This window comes from Lissotriton vulgaris, chromosome 5 (genome assembly GCF_964263255.1).
Source record: "Lissotriton vulgaris chromosome 5, aLisVul1.2, whole genome shotgun sequence".
Lineage (NCBI taxonomy): Eukaryota > Metazoa > Chordata > Amphibia > Caudata > Salamandridae > Lissotriton > Lissotriton vulgaris.
In genome coordinates, this window is record NC_141693.1 from 1,044,615,546 (window position 1) to 1,044,629,387 (window position 13,842).

Below are 13,842 nucleotides of genomic sequence, written 5' to 3' on the forward strand. Positions count from 1 at the left end.
CCCAGCAGCACTTTGCAGATGCTGGGCCCTCTTAAAAAAATGTTTTAAATAGCTAGCAGTACAAGGAGCAGGGAGCAACAGATAAGTACAGGGAGGACTAAAAAAATAGAGATTGCACTGTAGTATAAAAACAGGAACGAGGGAGCAATCCGAGTGGGATGGGATGGTTTACTAAAATGCAGAAACAGAGCACAGGGTACAGGAATGTAATAATTAATAAACACATGCCCTCTGATGGAGTGCAGAAAGGAAGCGAAAACGAGGACCCTCAATTCAGAAGTGGAAGAAAACAGCTCAACCAATCAGAACTCGGAGAGATTGAATTGCTACTGCGTGGGGCAAACACAAGAAAAGGGGGAAAAAACTATAGAATCAAGAGAAGATAAGCAACAAAGACATCCAATCATGCACAACGGACTGACCAAAAGCATGCTAAGAATATGAAATGTATTAGAAAAACAAGCCACCAGGAGACAGCAGGCGAGTCATAAAAAAAGAAAATGACAAGCCCTTGAAGGAGGGGGTACAAGTAGAAAATCATGCGGAGAAAAGACAGATGCCAAGTTTGATGCTCAAACACAATTATAAAAAACTTTTTAAAAACTGATTTGGAAACTATTTACATCAAACAAGCAACCGGCGTAGGTCTGCAGGACATATCAGAACATATCAGTTCAGTTTTCATTTCATTCACCATAAAAGCATACATGCAATAAATACAGAATACAATAATAAAACAGAAGCTCATTTGCTGTACTACTGAAAAACACGACAGGGTGCGTAAAATATATTAAAACAGGAAAAGTGCAAGTTCAAATAACCCACCAGTTACAAAGACCAAAAAGCCCATAGAGTATATAACTTGGATAAAACATGAATAAAACTGATTTAATTTAATGAGGCTCGGAGAAATTAGCTCACATAGAACTGTATCTCTTCGTTCACCTGGCAGTTGTTAAAGGTAAATATTAGCTGGGACACAGTGCCAGAGATTTCTTGATTTCATAAAAGCGATTTAAAAAGTCTTTGTAAACAGTTTATAAAAATTGCAAAAGAATAAAAAGATTGTTTGAAGGACCCCTAACAGGGGCATATACTCTCTTCGAGATTGTGGTGGCACCCACGAGGAAAGCAGAGAAGGAATTTAGTTGGATCAGTCCTAAAACTAAATACCTAGGAGCGCTTCTAATTGTCTTTATTCTGCCACAGATAACTAGTGGTGGGGGCCACAGTGCTAAGAAAAAAAGGCTTCAACAGTGGGTTTCAGGGATTAGACCTTTAGCCAGCCTTCATGCAATTGGGTTAAAAGTAGTGCGAACACGTGCTTATGATCAGCATCAACACATAGGGTGGTATCTAAGAATACTTGACCAATGCCATCCAATGATCTTTTATGTTTGCCAGCCATGGGATTGATAAACCTTTATTGCAGCCTAAACGGTCCATAAGTATGTCTATCGTTAATATAGCTTCCTCTGTCTGCCAGATTGATAGCCATAGCAATGGGAGTCGAGTACGTATAAAATCACTCCGATAAGTAAGGCCCGGCTCTCTATGTCAGATGTAATGGGAATTTAATAGGAGAGGGCCCAAAGTTTTTTTTTTTAGTTCAGAATTTTTTTATTGATAAACATAAATTGAACATGTACAAAGTAAGGGTAAATAAGCAAAGAAAAAAGTATACAATAACATAAGTGAAATAGTCACTGAAAAGGATAATGAACTGCAAATCTAACCAGCCATTATGAATTACATAGCAATTAATAATAAATAAGGTGCCCAAAATTTTTTACAAAATCGATTTTCTTCCCTTTGATAAGGCCAGGCAACCTGCTTTGCCCCAAAATTCCCACCACATAAGAAGCTGTTAGAGCGCATTGCGTAGCGTATATTTCTAACATTGGGGCCAGCACCCTAACACTCGTGGGATGGAAGGCTTAATAGATAACCAGTTGCTCTTTCTAACTTAGCCCTAATGTGGGCGATATGTGGGGCACAAGAACCTGCTGAGCTAAAAGTCACACACAGGTAAGAAAATGTATTAGTACTAAGTAGGGAATTTGAGCAGATTATCTATAATAGTAGACATTTTAGAATGCATAAGGGCCATGTGTCATAATACGTGATTTGGAAAAATTGGTCAATAAATCTAGATTGTCCATATACTGCACAAAAGACTCAACCAGCTGGTTTAGGGCGTTAGGCATATGAGCCATTAAAAACGGCATCATCCGCATAGCATAATGCGGGAAGAGGAACGCCCTTAATCTAGGGATATCCTGCGAGCTCTTATCCAAGTGAAAACTACGGGGTTAAGATGAAATGGGGTGAGCATGCAGCCTTGTCGTTTTCCGCACCCAAATCTATTTTCATCCATCCCTACGCCATTATTCCTAACCCTAGTGTTTGTAGGTAAAGAAATCAACAGATTAATAAGGGCCTCTTCTAACCCAAACTGTTAGGAGTTGACACAGTTTTGACCTGTTGACACAGTCAAATGCCATGAACAAATCCATGAACGCTAGGTAAAGTGGGGACCGTTTTGCCACTGTGTATTTTCCTATAACTAGATTTAAATTTCAACATTGTTCAATTGTACCAATGCCAGTGCGGAAACTGTACTGGCAGGCATGTAGAATGTTACTGTCAGTGGACCATTCATCTATCTTATTGTAAAGGACCCTATAAAGATTTTTATGTGAATATTGATCAGTAAGATTGGCCAATAACAGTGAGGTTTTGAACGGTCTTCTTATTAAAAAATGTGCACCATTACAGAGCTTGCCCAGGAGTCAGGGATGGTAGAATTAGACAAGACTATTAGAAATGTTGGGTCAGCAAGAGGGCCCATAGATTCACATTGCAGTTGATTAAGTCTATTGGGACACTGTCAGGTCTTGGGGCTTTATCCCCGCACTTTGCTTAATGGTCAAAGTAGCTTCCTGTAAAGTAACCTTAGTAAATGGTGACCGATCCTCAATGACAGATATTAGGAAATTATTGTTAGGAGCATTATACATTTGAGAAAAATTAGTTACCCAGGACTCAATATTTATGTGACAACTAGTGCAAGTTATTTTATGATCGATACAGCGTATACTACAAACGGCCAAGCAAAAGGATTTACTATTTTTAGTTCCTGCTGTATGCGCATGAACTTCTCATTGCTGGGTAATAATTTCACTTTACCGGCGTCCTGTTGCTGTTTTATATGGCTTCTGCGTGGTAGCTATTACAACTGGGTCTCTGGGTTTCTCAGCCAGGGCTCTGTGCGGTTTAAAATAGTGCATTTGTGATTGAACCATCTGGGAATCTGAAGCACTGGTCTACTATGTTTCCAAAGGGATTGTCTGATCTTGGCACAAAGCACAACAAAAGAGCCAACTATATTCCCTTGTTTATGGGCCTTAGCCAAACAATTCATAACTAACTCAGAGTTTGCTGTTATTATTACATTTCACCTAAGTTCGTACCAGTCTCTACCTAGCTTTGCTTACGGAGCTCAGTGGTGAATTCCAATGGTGTTATCCTGTGTCTGGAGTGAACTCATACGAATGGATGGTAGGTTGTCTTGTTCATTTTATCCTCCTTATTTCTAGCTTAATTTCCTCTCCATCAGACTTTTAACTGTGGGACGCTTTTCAAAACCTGATTTCATGTGTGTTAAAGCTGAAACCAGGTTATCCCGGCCGAGAATGTTATGAAAATAATTTGCCATATTATATGTTTTCGATTACCCTTTATGGTTGCATGTTTCATTAAAATTGCACTAAATATCGGCTAAATAGAAGGCAAGCCAAACTACATACATCGGCTGGCCATTTGGAAAAGCATCCTTCAGCCCTCACACAGCTTATGACGTAGAAGGTCCTCGTGGAGCCACAAACCTGCTGCTATAAAATACTCTCCAACATCCTTGCAGGACAGTGTCACTCATATTTACCAAATATAGGTGGTTACGCTCGACCTCGGATCTGGGTTCGAGTCTCAGTAACGAAGCTAAACCTCCTGTGATTCTGGGCAAATCACTTAATCTCTCCATGCCTAAAAGGAATGTGTGTCCTCATGTAACGTAACTGGTGCTATCTAAAGCGCTCTGGTACCAGATTCGGTTCGGGTCTAGTTTGCGCTATATAAAACTCTGTGAAAAAAAAAAAATGCAGGACCTGCAGCTCCCTTTTCAATGTGGATAATTCCTTGTTTCCCACCAAGGATGTTTCTTCTCTACCTGCAGGGCGAGGATACCTGGGCATTCTCCCACCCCTGTCATTGTATTGCATAGACTGCATGGAAGATGCCCCATTCCCCCACTTAGAGCCTTCTATGTCGAGTAGAAATTACAAGGACAGTTGCTGCCAGTCCATCCTGAAGGATCCTTATCCCCTCACATTGTGGCTCTCTCACACTAGTACCTTTAGATGAAATGCTTTTTACTTGCAGTACCAGTAATTCAAACCACCTACTCTGTGAATTTCAAAAAGCAAGTCTGGTCGATAATTGCCAGATGACCTACTGCAGAAAATGAAACTGCACTCAAGATGCCGAATGCTCCAGCTCTTGGTTAGCCTGCAAGTCTAGATTCCTTCTGTTGAGGGCTATGAACGAGGTCCTTTCAGAGAAAAATAATTATAATGTAGCCAACATCCTTTCAGCAATCCGACATGCAGTACATCTGCAATACAGACCAAAATATCTCCTCCAATTTAACATTTCACTGCAATAGTGGGGTAAACTGGTCTTATATCATTCGAAATCTCTTTTGGTATTTCTAGAACTAATTGATGCAGCCAGAAGAATCTTAGCAGCCAGTCCTAAAACTCGTGGAAGACATGCAAGCACACTGTCCTTGACTGTCCTGCCCTTTTAGTCTACTGCCCCGTTTGGCCCTTTCATGAGAGTGACTGTCAGGAACCACTTTCCACCTACCTCCCACTTGGTCTCCTCGAGCCGCGGCCCCAGCTCCGTCTGCTCCCTCTCGAAGGAGGCGCACCTCTTCTCCAGCAGCTCCCGCTCCTGCAGCAGCTGGGAGAAGTCCTCCTGCAGCTTCTTCTTCTCCTGCTGCAGCTGGAAGATCTGCAGCTGCAGCACCTGCTGCAGCCGCTGCGCCTTCTGAGAAGCCTGCTTCATCTTGATGGCATAGCTTTGTCGTAGTTCCTCCATTTCCTGCTCGCAGCGTTTCTGTTTCTCTTCATATACCTGTCAAGAAGAAGCAAAGAAAAGGAGGTGAAATACTCTACTACACATGCTTGTAGAATGATCTGCAAAATGTAGAAGTGGCCATACTTCTACAGAGCTCCACATCTACACTACTGGTCACCATGATGGGTGACACATTTGATGTCTGCTTTTGGTTTGATGTTTTCCAATTGCATTTCTTTTTGCATCTGAAAGAAAGATTGATGTGCAGAACAACATGTTTTTAGATAAGTCTAAACATTTAGAAATGCTGAAGTTATTAAGACTATCTTTGACCAGATGTAGGAGAGACATCAGCAATGTAAAGCATTTGTTTTTTTCTTTCTTAAACCATCTTTAAAGAAGGAGTCCAAACATATATAAGCTTCAAGGTCCTGGTGAACACATTTCTTTAGTCAAGAGTGTGCTCTGCTTCAGCCAGTTTAATGACCAAAGTTTCTTAGTGAAGTGACATACCTGTTGCACAAAATAACCATAAACAATTGTCATTTTTTTCAAAGAACCTATTGTAGTTCTGTGCTACCATCCAACACTAACCATATATGTTCCCCTGGTGGACTGGGAAATGGCAATAAATGGATTCACTGAAAAGCGAAGATAACCGCTAAGGGAAACAGTCCAAGCATGTTTGTGGAGCTAGTGTGGCACGTTTTAGCAGCGAAACTAGTTATAATTCGGTGGTCAATTTCTCTTGGGGCTGCATCCTTAACAGAGGCCTCTGTATAAAAGAAATAGTGAAGGCAGTTCAATGCACCCATATAAAACATCGAGACTGAAAAGGTCCCACATAACAGCTGACTTAGATAGTGGGAGGAAGTAATTATCCCAAGAAATCACAATGGCCATCAGAAGAGTAGCCAGAGCCCTAAGTCCATGGCTGTGTTGTATTGTATTCTACTGTAGTATGTATGTAGCGCTCTGTAACCCGAAAGAGGATGTTGTGCTCCAAGTAGCATCTTTTGGGTTGAAAGGGGTGCTGACTGTGGTTTGGCTTGCACAGGAAGTGTTGGCTGAAGTGTGTGACGTTTGAAGACATGCTTGAAACAGGATGCTTAAGCGTAAAGTGCTGTGGAGTGTGAGAATGGGCACAGCCATTCATTCCTGTGTATACTTTTTTTTTCTTTTGAAAACCTTTATTATATCGTTCAACAAAAATTACAGAAGTAGGCCTACAACCACAGGGTCCGGTCACCACATGTAGGCGATACGCATCAGGAGGTACAGTAACACAGCTCTTCAGCCGGCAACCCTGAGGTCCGACAGCGGTAAAGGATATACGGTACATTGAAAATAGTATAAATCAAAGGATATTCATGAGGTTTCATTTTACTTTTAACCCCCCTTCCCCCCCCAGAGACAAGATAAAGAAGAAGATACAGGATATCCGGAGCCACACATTCGAAGGTATAATAAAGGAGGGTAGGTGTAAGAAGGTAGTCGCGGACCAAGGTAAAGAAACAGTAAAGACGCAAGCGCTAGGAAGCTCAATGAGGTGAAGAACCAAACAACAGATCTATCTTCGTAGCCGCCCATCCCAGACCCCGCCCACTCATATACTTCAGGATGAAACCGAAAGCACTGCTACCGGACACAGCAAGAAGAAAGAAAAAAGGGGCCATAGAACAAAACAAAGGCAAAATAACAAACCCCCCTCGCACCCCCCACCCTGCACCCCTGCAATGGCTACGGCCTACCCCACTAGCAGCGTGCCTGTCGCCCAGAAAAACACCTGAAAAAGAGAGAGAAGAAAGAAAAAGTGGCCATAGAACAAAACAAAGACAAAATAACAACCCCCCCACCCCACCCTGCACCCCTGCAATGGCTAAGGCCTACCCCATTAACAGCGTGCCTGTCGCCCAGAAACTTACCCTAAAAGAAGGAAAGAAAGTGAATGGAGGAGGAGAATAAAAACACTCCCGGTCTCCCTTACCCCCCGTCATAAGCGACCTCCCCAAAATATATCCAATACAGTATGAGGCAAAGTACGGAATCCAACCAGGGGAGGACATTAAAACCACCCGACTCCCGTTACGTTATAGGACACAATCCCGGCATCAGATCAAGATATTCTATCACGCCGCAACAATCAGATTCAACCCTGGCCAGTATGATTCTTTATATGAGCCCTTATAATCCAAACCACAATCACAATGGGGGAATCGAAGCGTTCATAAAAGTTCAAGTAGGAGGAATCGGATCGAAAATAGGATAAAAGTCCACGATATCCACAAAGTAGGCAAAGAAAGGAGAACAAGCATTTACAATGCAATGGTTTTGCCTTTGTTAAAGTTAGAGCTATTGGCATTGCTCTTGACACTCTGAAGCTCCACTCTGCACTCTGAAGCTCCACTCTGCACTCTGAATCTCCACTCTGCACTCTGAAGCTCCACTCTGAAGCTCCACTCTGAAGCTGCACTCTGAAGCTCCACTCTGCACTCTGAAGCTCCACTCTGCACTCTGAAGCTCCACTCTGCACTCTGAAGCTCCACTCTGCACTCTGAAGCTCCACTCTGCACTCTGAAGCTCCACTCTGCACTCTGAAGCTGCACTCTGAAGCTCCACTCTGCACTCTGAAGCTGCACTCTGAAGCTCCACTCTGCACTCTGAAGCTGCACTCTGAAGCTGCACTCTGAAGCTGCACTCTGAAGCTCCACTCTGCACTCTGAAGCTGCACTCTGAAGCTCCACTCTGCACTCTGAAGCTGCACTCTGAAGCTCCACTCTGCACTCTGAAGCTGCACTCTGAAGCTCCACTCTGCACTCTGAAGCTCCACTCTGCACTCTGAAGCTCCACTCTGCACTCTGAAGCTCCACTCTGCACTCTGAAGCTCCACTCTGAAGCTCCACTCTGCACTCTGAAGCTCCACTCTGCACTCTGAAGCTCCACTCTGCACTCTGAAGCTCCACTCTGCACTCTGAAGCTCCACTCTGCACTCTGAAGCTCCACTCTGAAGCTCCACTCTGAAGCTCCACTCTGAAGCTCCACTCTGAAGCTCCACTCTGAAGCTCCACTCTGCACTCTGAAGCTCCACTCTGCACTCTGAAGCTCCACTCTGAAGCTCCACTCTGCACTCTGAAGCTCCACTCTGAAGCTCCACTCTGCACTCTGAAGCTCCACTCTGAAGCTCCACTCTGCACTCTGAAGCTCCACTCTGAAGCTCCACTCTGCACTCTGAAGCTCCACTCTGAAGCTCCACTCTGCACTCTGAAGCTCCACTCTGAAGCTCCACTCTGCACTCTGAAGCTCCACTCTGAAGCTCCACTCTGCACTCTGAAGCTCCACTCTGAAGCTCCACTCTGAAGCTCCACTCTGCACTCTGAAGCTCCACTCTGAAGCTCCACTCTGAAGCTCCACTCTGCACTCTGAAGCTCCACTCTGAAGCTCCACTCTGAAGCTCCACTCTGAAGCTCCACTCTGAAGCTCCACTCTGAAGCTCCACTCTGAAGCTCCACTCTGAAGCTCCACTCTGAAGCTCCACTCTGAAGCTCCACTCTGAAGCTCCACTCTGAAGCTCCACTCTGAAGCTCCACTCTGAAGCTCCACTCTGAAGCTCCACTCTGAAGCTCCACTCTGAAGCTCCACTCTGAAGCTCCACTCTGCACTCTGAAGCTCCACTCTGCACTCTGAATCTGCACTCTGAAGCTCCACTCTGCACTCTGAATCTCCACTCTGAAGCTCCCCTCTGAAGCTCCCCTCTGAATCTGCACTCTGAAGCTCCCCTCTGAATCTGCACTCTGAAGCTCCACTCTGCACTCTGAATCTCCACTCTGAAGCTCCCCTCTGAAGCTCCCCTCTGAATCTGCACTCTGAAGCTCCCCTCTGAAGCTCCACTCTGAATCTCCCCTCTGAAGCTCCCCTCGGAAGCTCCCCTCTGAATCTGCACTCTGAAGCTCCCCTCTGAAGCTCCCCTCTGAAGCTCCACTCTGAAGCTCCACTCTGAAGCTCCACTCTGAAGCTCCACTCTGAAGCTCCACTCTGAAGCTCCACTCTGAAGCTCCACTCTGAAGCTCCACTCTGAAGCTCCACTCTGAAGCTCCACTCTGAAGCTCCACTCTGAAGCTCCACTCTGAAGCTCCACTCTGAAGCTCCACTCTGAAGCTCCACTCTGAAGCTCCACTCTGAAGCTCCCCTCTGAAGCTCCCCTCTCCACTCTGAAGCTCCACTCTGAAGCTCCCCTCTGAAGCTCCCCTCTGAAGCTCCCCTCTGAAGCTCCCCTCTGAAGCTCCCCTCTGAAGCTCCCCTCTGAAGCTCCACTCTGAAGCTCCACTCTGAAGCTCCACTCTGAAGCTCCACTCTGAAGCTCCACTCTGAAGCTCCACTCTGAAGCTCCACTCTGAAGCTCCACTCTGAAGCTCCACTCTGCACTCTGAAGCTCCACTCTGAAGCTCCACTCTGCACTCTGAAGCTCCACTCTGCACTCTGAAGCTCCACTCTGCACTCTGAAGCTCCACTCTGCACTCTGAAGCTCCACTCTGCACTCTGAAGCTCCACTCTGAAGCTCCACTCTGCACTCTGAAGCTCCACTCTGCACTCTGAAGCTCCACTCTGCACTCTGAAGCTCCACTCTGAAGCTCCACTCTGCACTCTGAAGCTCCACTCTGCACTCTGAAGCTCCACTCTGAAGCTCCACTCTGCACTCTGAAGCTCCACTCTGAAGCTCCACTCTGAAGCTCCACTCTGAAGCTCCACTCTGCACTCTGAAGCTCCACTCTGAAGCTCCACTCTGTGTGACAACACGTTGCTACATTTTTAATACATTTTAATCTGTTTGCAAATTTAAAGAAAAAAAAATTCTAGTTCAGAGTATGCACCCGATGACAGATTAAGTGGCAAGTGGGCCAAAATACAAAATCATGTTGAAAATGCAGCAGAATCGCATAAGTTCAGTGGTCCTGCCAGAAATCAAAAACCTGAATCCTGGTTGGTGCAGTGGGGAATAGTGGCATGTGTATATATAGTGCTAAAAAGTCCAAGCATGTGACAGAAAACACTGAATATGCGAGTCACTTTACCTATTACTAAAATATATAGATAAACAGACTCAACTAGAAACATGTTGATGAATGTACATTAAAAAGATCAAGAACTCAGCTGGTGACACCCTCACATTACCTCTCAATAATAAAAAGCCTTCGTGGAGCTTCAAGTGGCTCCATTAGTTCAAGCTTTCACTGGCACTATCACTTAATCTCCATGTGAAAAGATCTGACACTGTGTAATTTAACTGGTGCTCATGAAAGGGAGCACTCCAATGCACTTGGGCTGAGTTTACGCTGAATAGCACTCTCCAAAAACAAAAGGTACAGAGCCCGTTTCATCAAAACGGTATTGATTATAAGGCATTGGTGAGAAGGGGTGAAAGAGGAGATATCCTTCTACTCAGGGCCTCTGCCATCTATCACTAGTGAAACACAAAAAGATGTACGGAATGTTGAACATTGTCAAACGTTCACCCGCAGTCGCAGATCTGGTTTTAATTAATCGTTATTTAGCTCACCATGCCACCCCAGTTCAGACATGGCTATATGCAAATCAGTCTTGACCCTGGTGCCTCATGGGAACAGTCCAGACTGAACTGCCAGGCCAGGCCGTGTCTTCCCTGGACCAGAATCAAGCATCCTAGGACCGGCTGGTTAGTCAGAAACCGGTCCCAGGATGCTTGTTTCCAGTTCAGGGAAGACGAGGCTTGGCAGTTCGGGCTAGACTTTTCCCATGCGGCACAGGTCAGACTGATTTGCATATAGCTATGTGTAAACTGGGGTGGTGGAGTGAGCTAAAGAATGATGGATTAAACCCGAATCAGTTGACTGGGGGTGAGAGTTTGACTTCTCAAACGCTGTCCATCATCCCAAAGCTGAATCCTGGGTAGTGCAGTGGGGAATAGTGGCATGTGTGAATAGTGCTAAAAAGTCCAAGCATACGACATAAAACGCCGAATATGCAAGTCGATGTAATCTATATATTTTAGTTATAGGTAAACAAACTACACCTAGAAACATCTCGATGAATGTATATTAGAAAGATCAAGGACTCAGCTGGGAACACAGCACATTCCAAAATCTAGAAGGTACAGAGCCGGTTTCAAAACGGTAATGAGCATAAGGCACTGATGGGAGAGGGGTGAAAGAGGCAGGACACATCCTCTGCTATCACTAGTGCAACATGGCCACCGCCGTCATGGAGACCGGTGGCAATCGGGAATTTAAAGGTACAACCTAGACAACAGTTGGTAGGGCAAGTATGTCACAATGTCATTCACAGCCACCTGAAGCGCACTCTGTTCTTAAGAGTGGATGGGACCCTTATGTATGTCTTTGGTAAAGCAATGGTTGGAGTTAGTCGCCCAGAGCCGTTGACATGTTGAGCCGGTGAGATCAGACACATCAAGTTGGTCAGGCTTCTTTTGTCGAGTCGGCGTGCCAGACTCTACAATGGACAAGTATTTCAGGGTGGCCGCTGCAATTTGAGATTCCCTAAAGCAGAATCTTTAAGCTGGGGGAGGGGACTATTGTTAAAATGGGGGCTCTAGACCAAGGCCAAAAGCAGCATTAAGCTCTGTAATGGCCCATTAACATTTTGTCGGTTATATCGTAGCTGGAAGTGTTTTGGAAGGGACTCCTAATATTTATTTATACCCCCCCCCACACGATACTTTTGATAAAGGGGGGGGGATAAAATCATAATTTGTAGATGGCCAGTTTTGAGGGGGGAATTAAGTCAATCCCATGGAAGTGAAATTCAAATGGGGTTGCCGGAACGAAATGGGCATCGATATGCAATGACTGCCCATTTAAAGACAGCTGCCACCGAGTGAGATTGTAGTCCTCCGACAGAGGAAGGGTTGTAATTCTATTATTCTATTAAGAGTTGGAACCGCCTGGTTCTGACATTTAGACATGCACATGTGGAGCACTCTGTTAAAACTCAGCAGCACATTGTTAAAACTCAGCAATGTGCTGCTCCCTGCCCTTCTACATTTTGCAGGCTGTTGCTACCCAGGTGATCAGTGCATGCTGCAACACTTGCCGGACAAATCTGCGTTATCGCCATAGCTTGTGTGCTCCCCCGAGTCTGGGCTGATCAGCCGGATGGTTTCACTGAGTATGGGAGCTTGATGCGAGTTGGCGACTGTAAAGTACATGTAAGTTTTTCTTTAAATGTCAACATGGCACGCTACGGCGCGCTCAGTGACTCGAGTTTGTCCTACTACAGCTCCCAGCTTAAGATAACCATATTCCCTAACGTGACAGTCAAACTAGTAGTTTCAAAACCACAGTTCCAGCCCGAGAACCATTTTGTACCCGCACACAGATCAGTCCGTCAGCGCGCCCTTATGTATATTTTTCCTCGGTACAATATTCTAGGGACCTGATGGGGGTTAAAAACATCAACAGCCCAAAACGTTATGGGTGATAATGCAGACATCCCTTACACTCAACAAAAGGGGGCCACAAGCAGATGTGCAGCCTTTGAAGCACCAGGCAAATTTACATTATTTTGTGCGATGTCACACTAATGTGTACCTGCAAGAAGGTCTTAAAAGTGCAAGTCTCCTTCGGGCAGTGTTTGCATCTTAGCTGAGAGCCTCACCCCCACGTTGAGAAGCTGGCACCGTCCGGTACGTGATAGGCAGCTATAGCCTATATTGGTTTCTCCTTCAAGTATCAGACGTGGCTAGCGACCATCCCTTTGAGGCACATACGAGTGACAGGTGAGTGCTGAACACAAAAGGCACGAGCACAGAATTACTATTTGCCGAAGCGCGACTACAGCGCAAAATAGCCCCTGAGCGTGTCACTAACAGTTTCAGAAGAGAAGCAGCAAGGTCCGTTTAAAGTGCGTGTATTGAACCAGTTGTATTTTAGCCAGACTTGCTTGTTCTACTTTACTCCTCTGATGTGGCAGAGATTCGGGATGTATGTACTCCGTAAAAAGCTATGGTTGCTTATTACTGCATTTCATGACTCAAGCAGTGCATACTAGACATTTCTTTCAACATGAGTAGCGCACCTAGAGGCTGAGCCGGCCGGACACCCAGGCCGGCCGGCCGGACATGCAGCGAGCGGTCTGCAGGGAGGGGGGGGGGGGGGGGGGGCAAGGAGGGGGCAGGGCCCCGCCGTGATTGAACCTGTGCACTGAAACACTTTGATGTCCTTTTCGCTCACCTTCCGCACCCGACCCGACTGCAAACACTCGCTCCCCAACAGCCGAGAGCTCCATGTCCGTGCTCCATGTCCGTCCCGTTCCCTACAGTGCCGGCAATGCCGGACCAGACACGGGGGCGTTCCCGGCGTCGCGTGACGTCGGCAAAAGCCAAAGAATGTCGGGAACGCCCCCGTGTCTGGTCCGGCATTGACGGACAGGCCCCTCATCCAATGGCAAGGCTCCATTTACGGAGCCAGCCAATGAATGACGAGGGCCGAGCCAAAGCACACTACAGTTCTCATCAGGTTTTCGCCTGCGCCGAAAAAGATGCGCAGAGCGCATCTTTTTGGCGAGGCAAAACCTAAAAAGGATGGCGATTCTCTCCGATAGTCACTGAGGAACTGGTTATGCCACTTGAGACTGTCCATGGCAATATTCGGCAGGATAGGGTTCGAGCAGGTAGAGCTGACGATCACAGGCGTGCTATCTGTTACACGAGAG

The 13,842-nt window shown here is 45.8% G+C and overlaps 1 protein-coding gene across 2 annotated transcripts in view; it reads right to left on the reverse strand.

The window, feature by feature from the left end:
* LZTS2 (leucine zipper tumor suppressor 2) overlaps positions 1-13,842 on the reverse strand; it is a 778,631-nt gene that overhangs the window by 8,790 nt on the left and 755,999 nt on the right. For both annotated transcript variants that reach the window (XM_086922677.1, XM_086922678.1), the window contains one exon: positions 4,927-5,196. In XM_086922677.1, the coding sequence (XP_086778803.1) occupies positions 4,927-5,196 (270 nt within the window). The remainder of the gene's footprint in view (positions 1-4,926; positions 5,197-13,842) is intronic.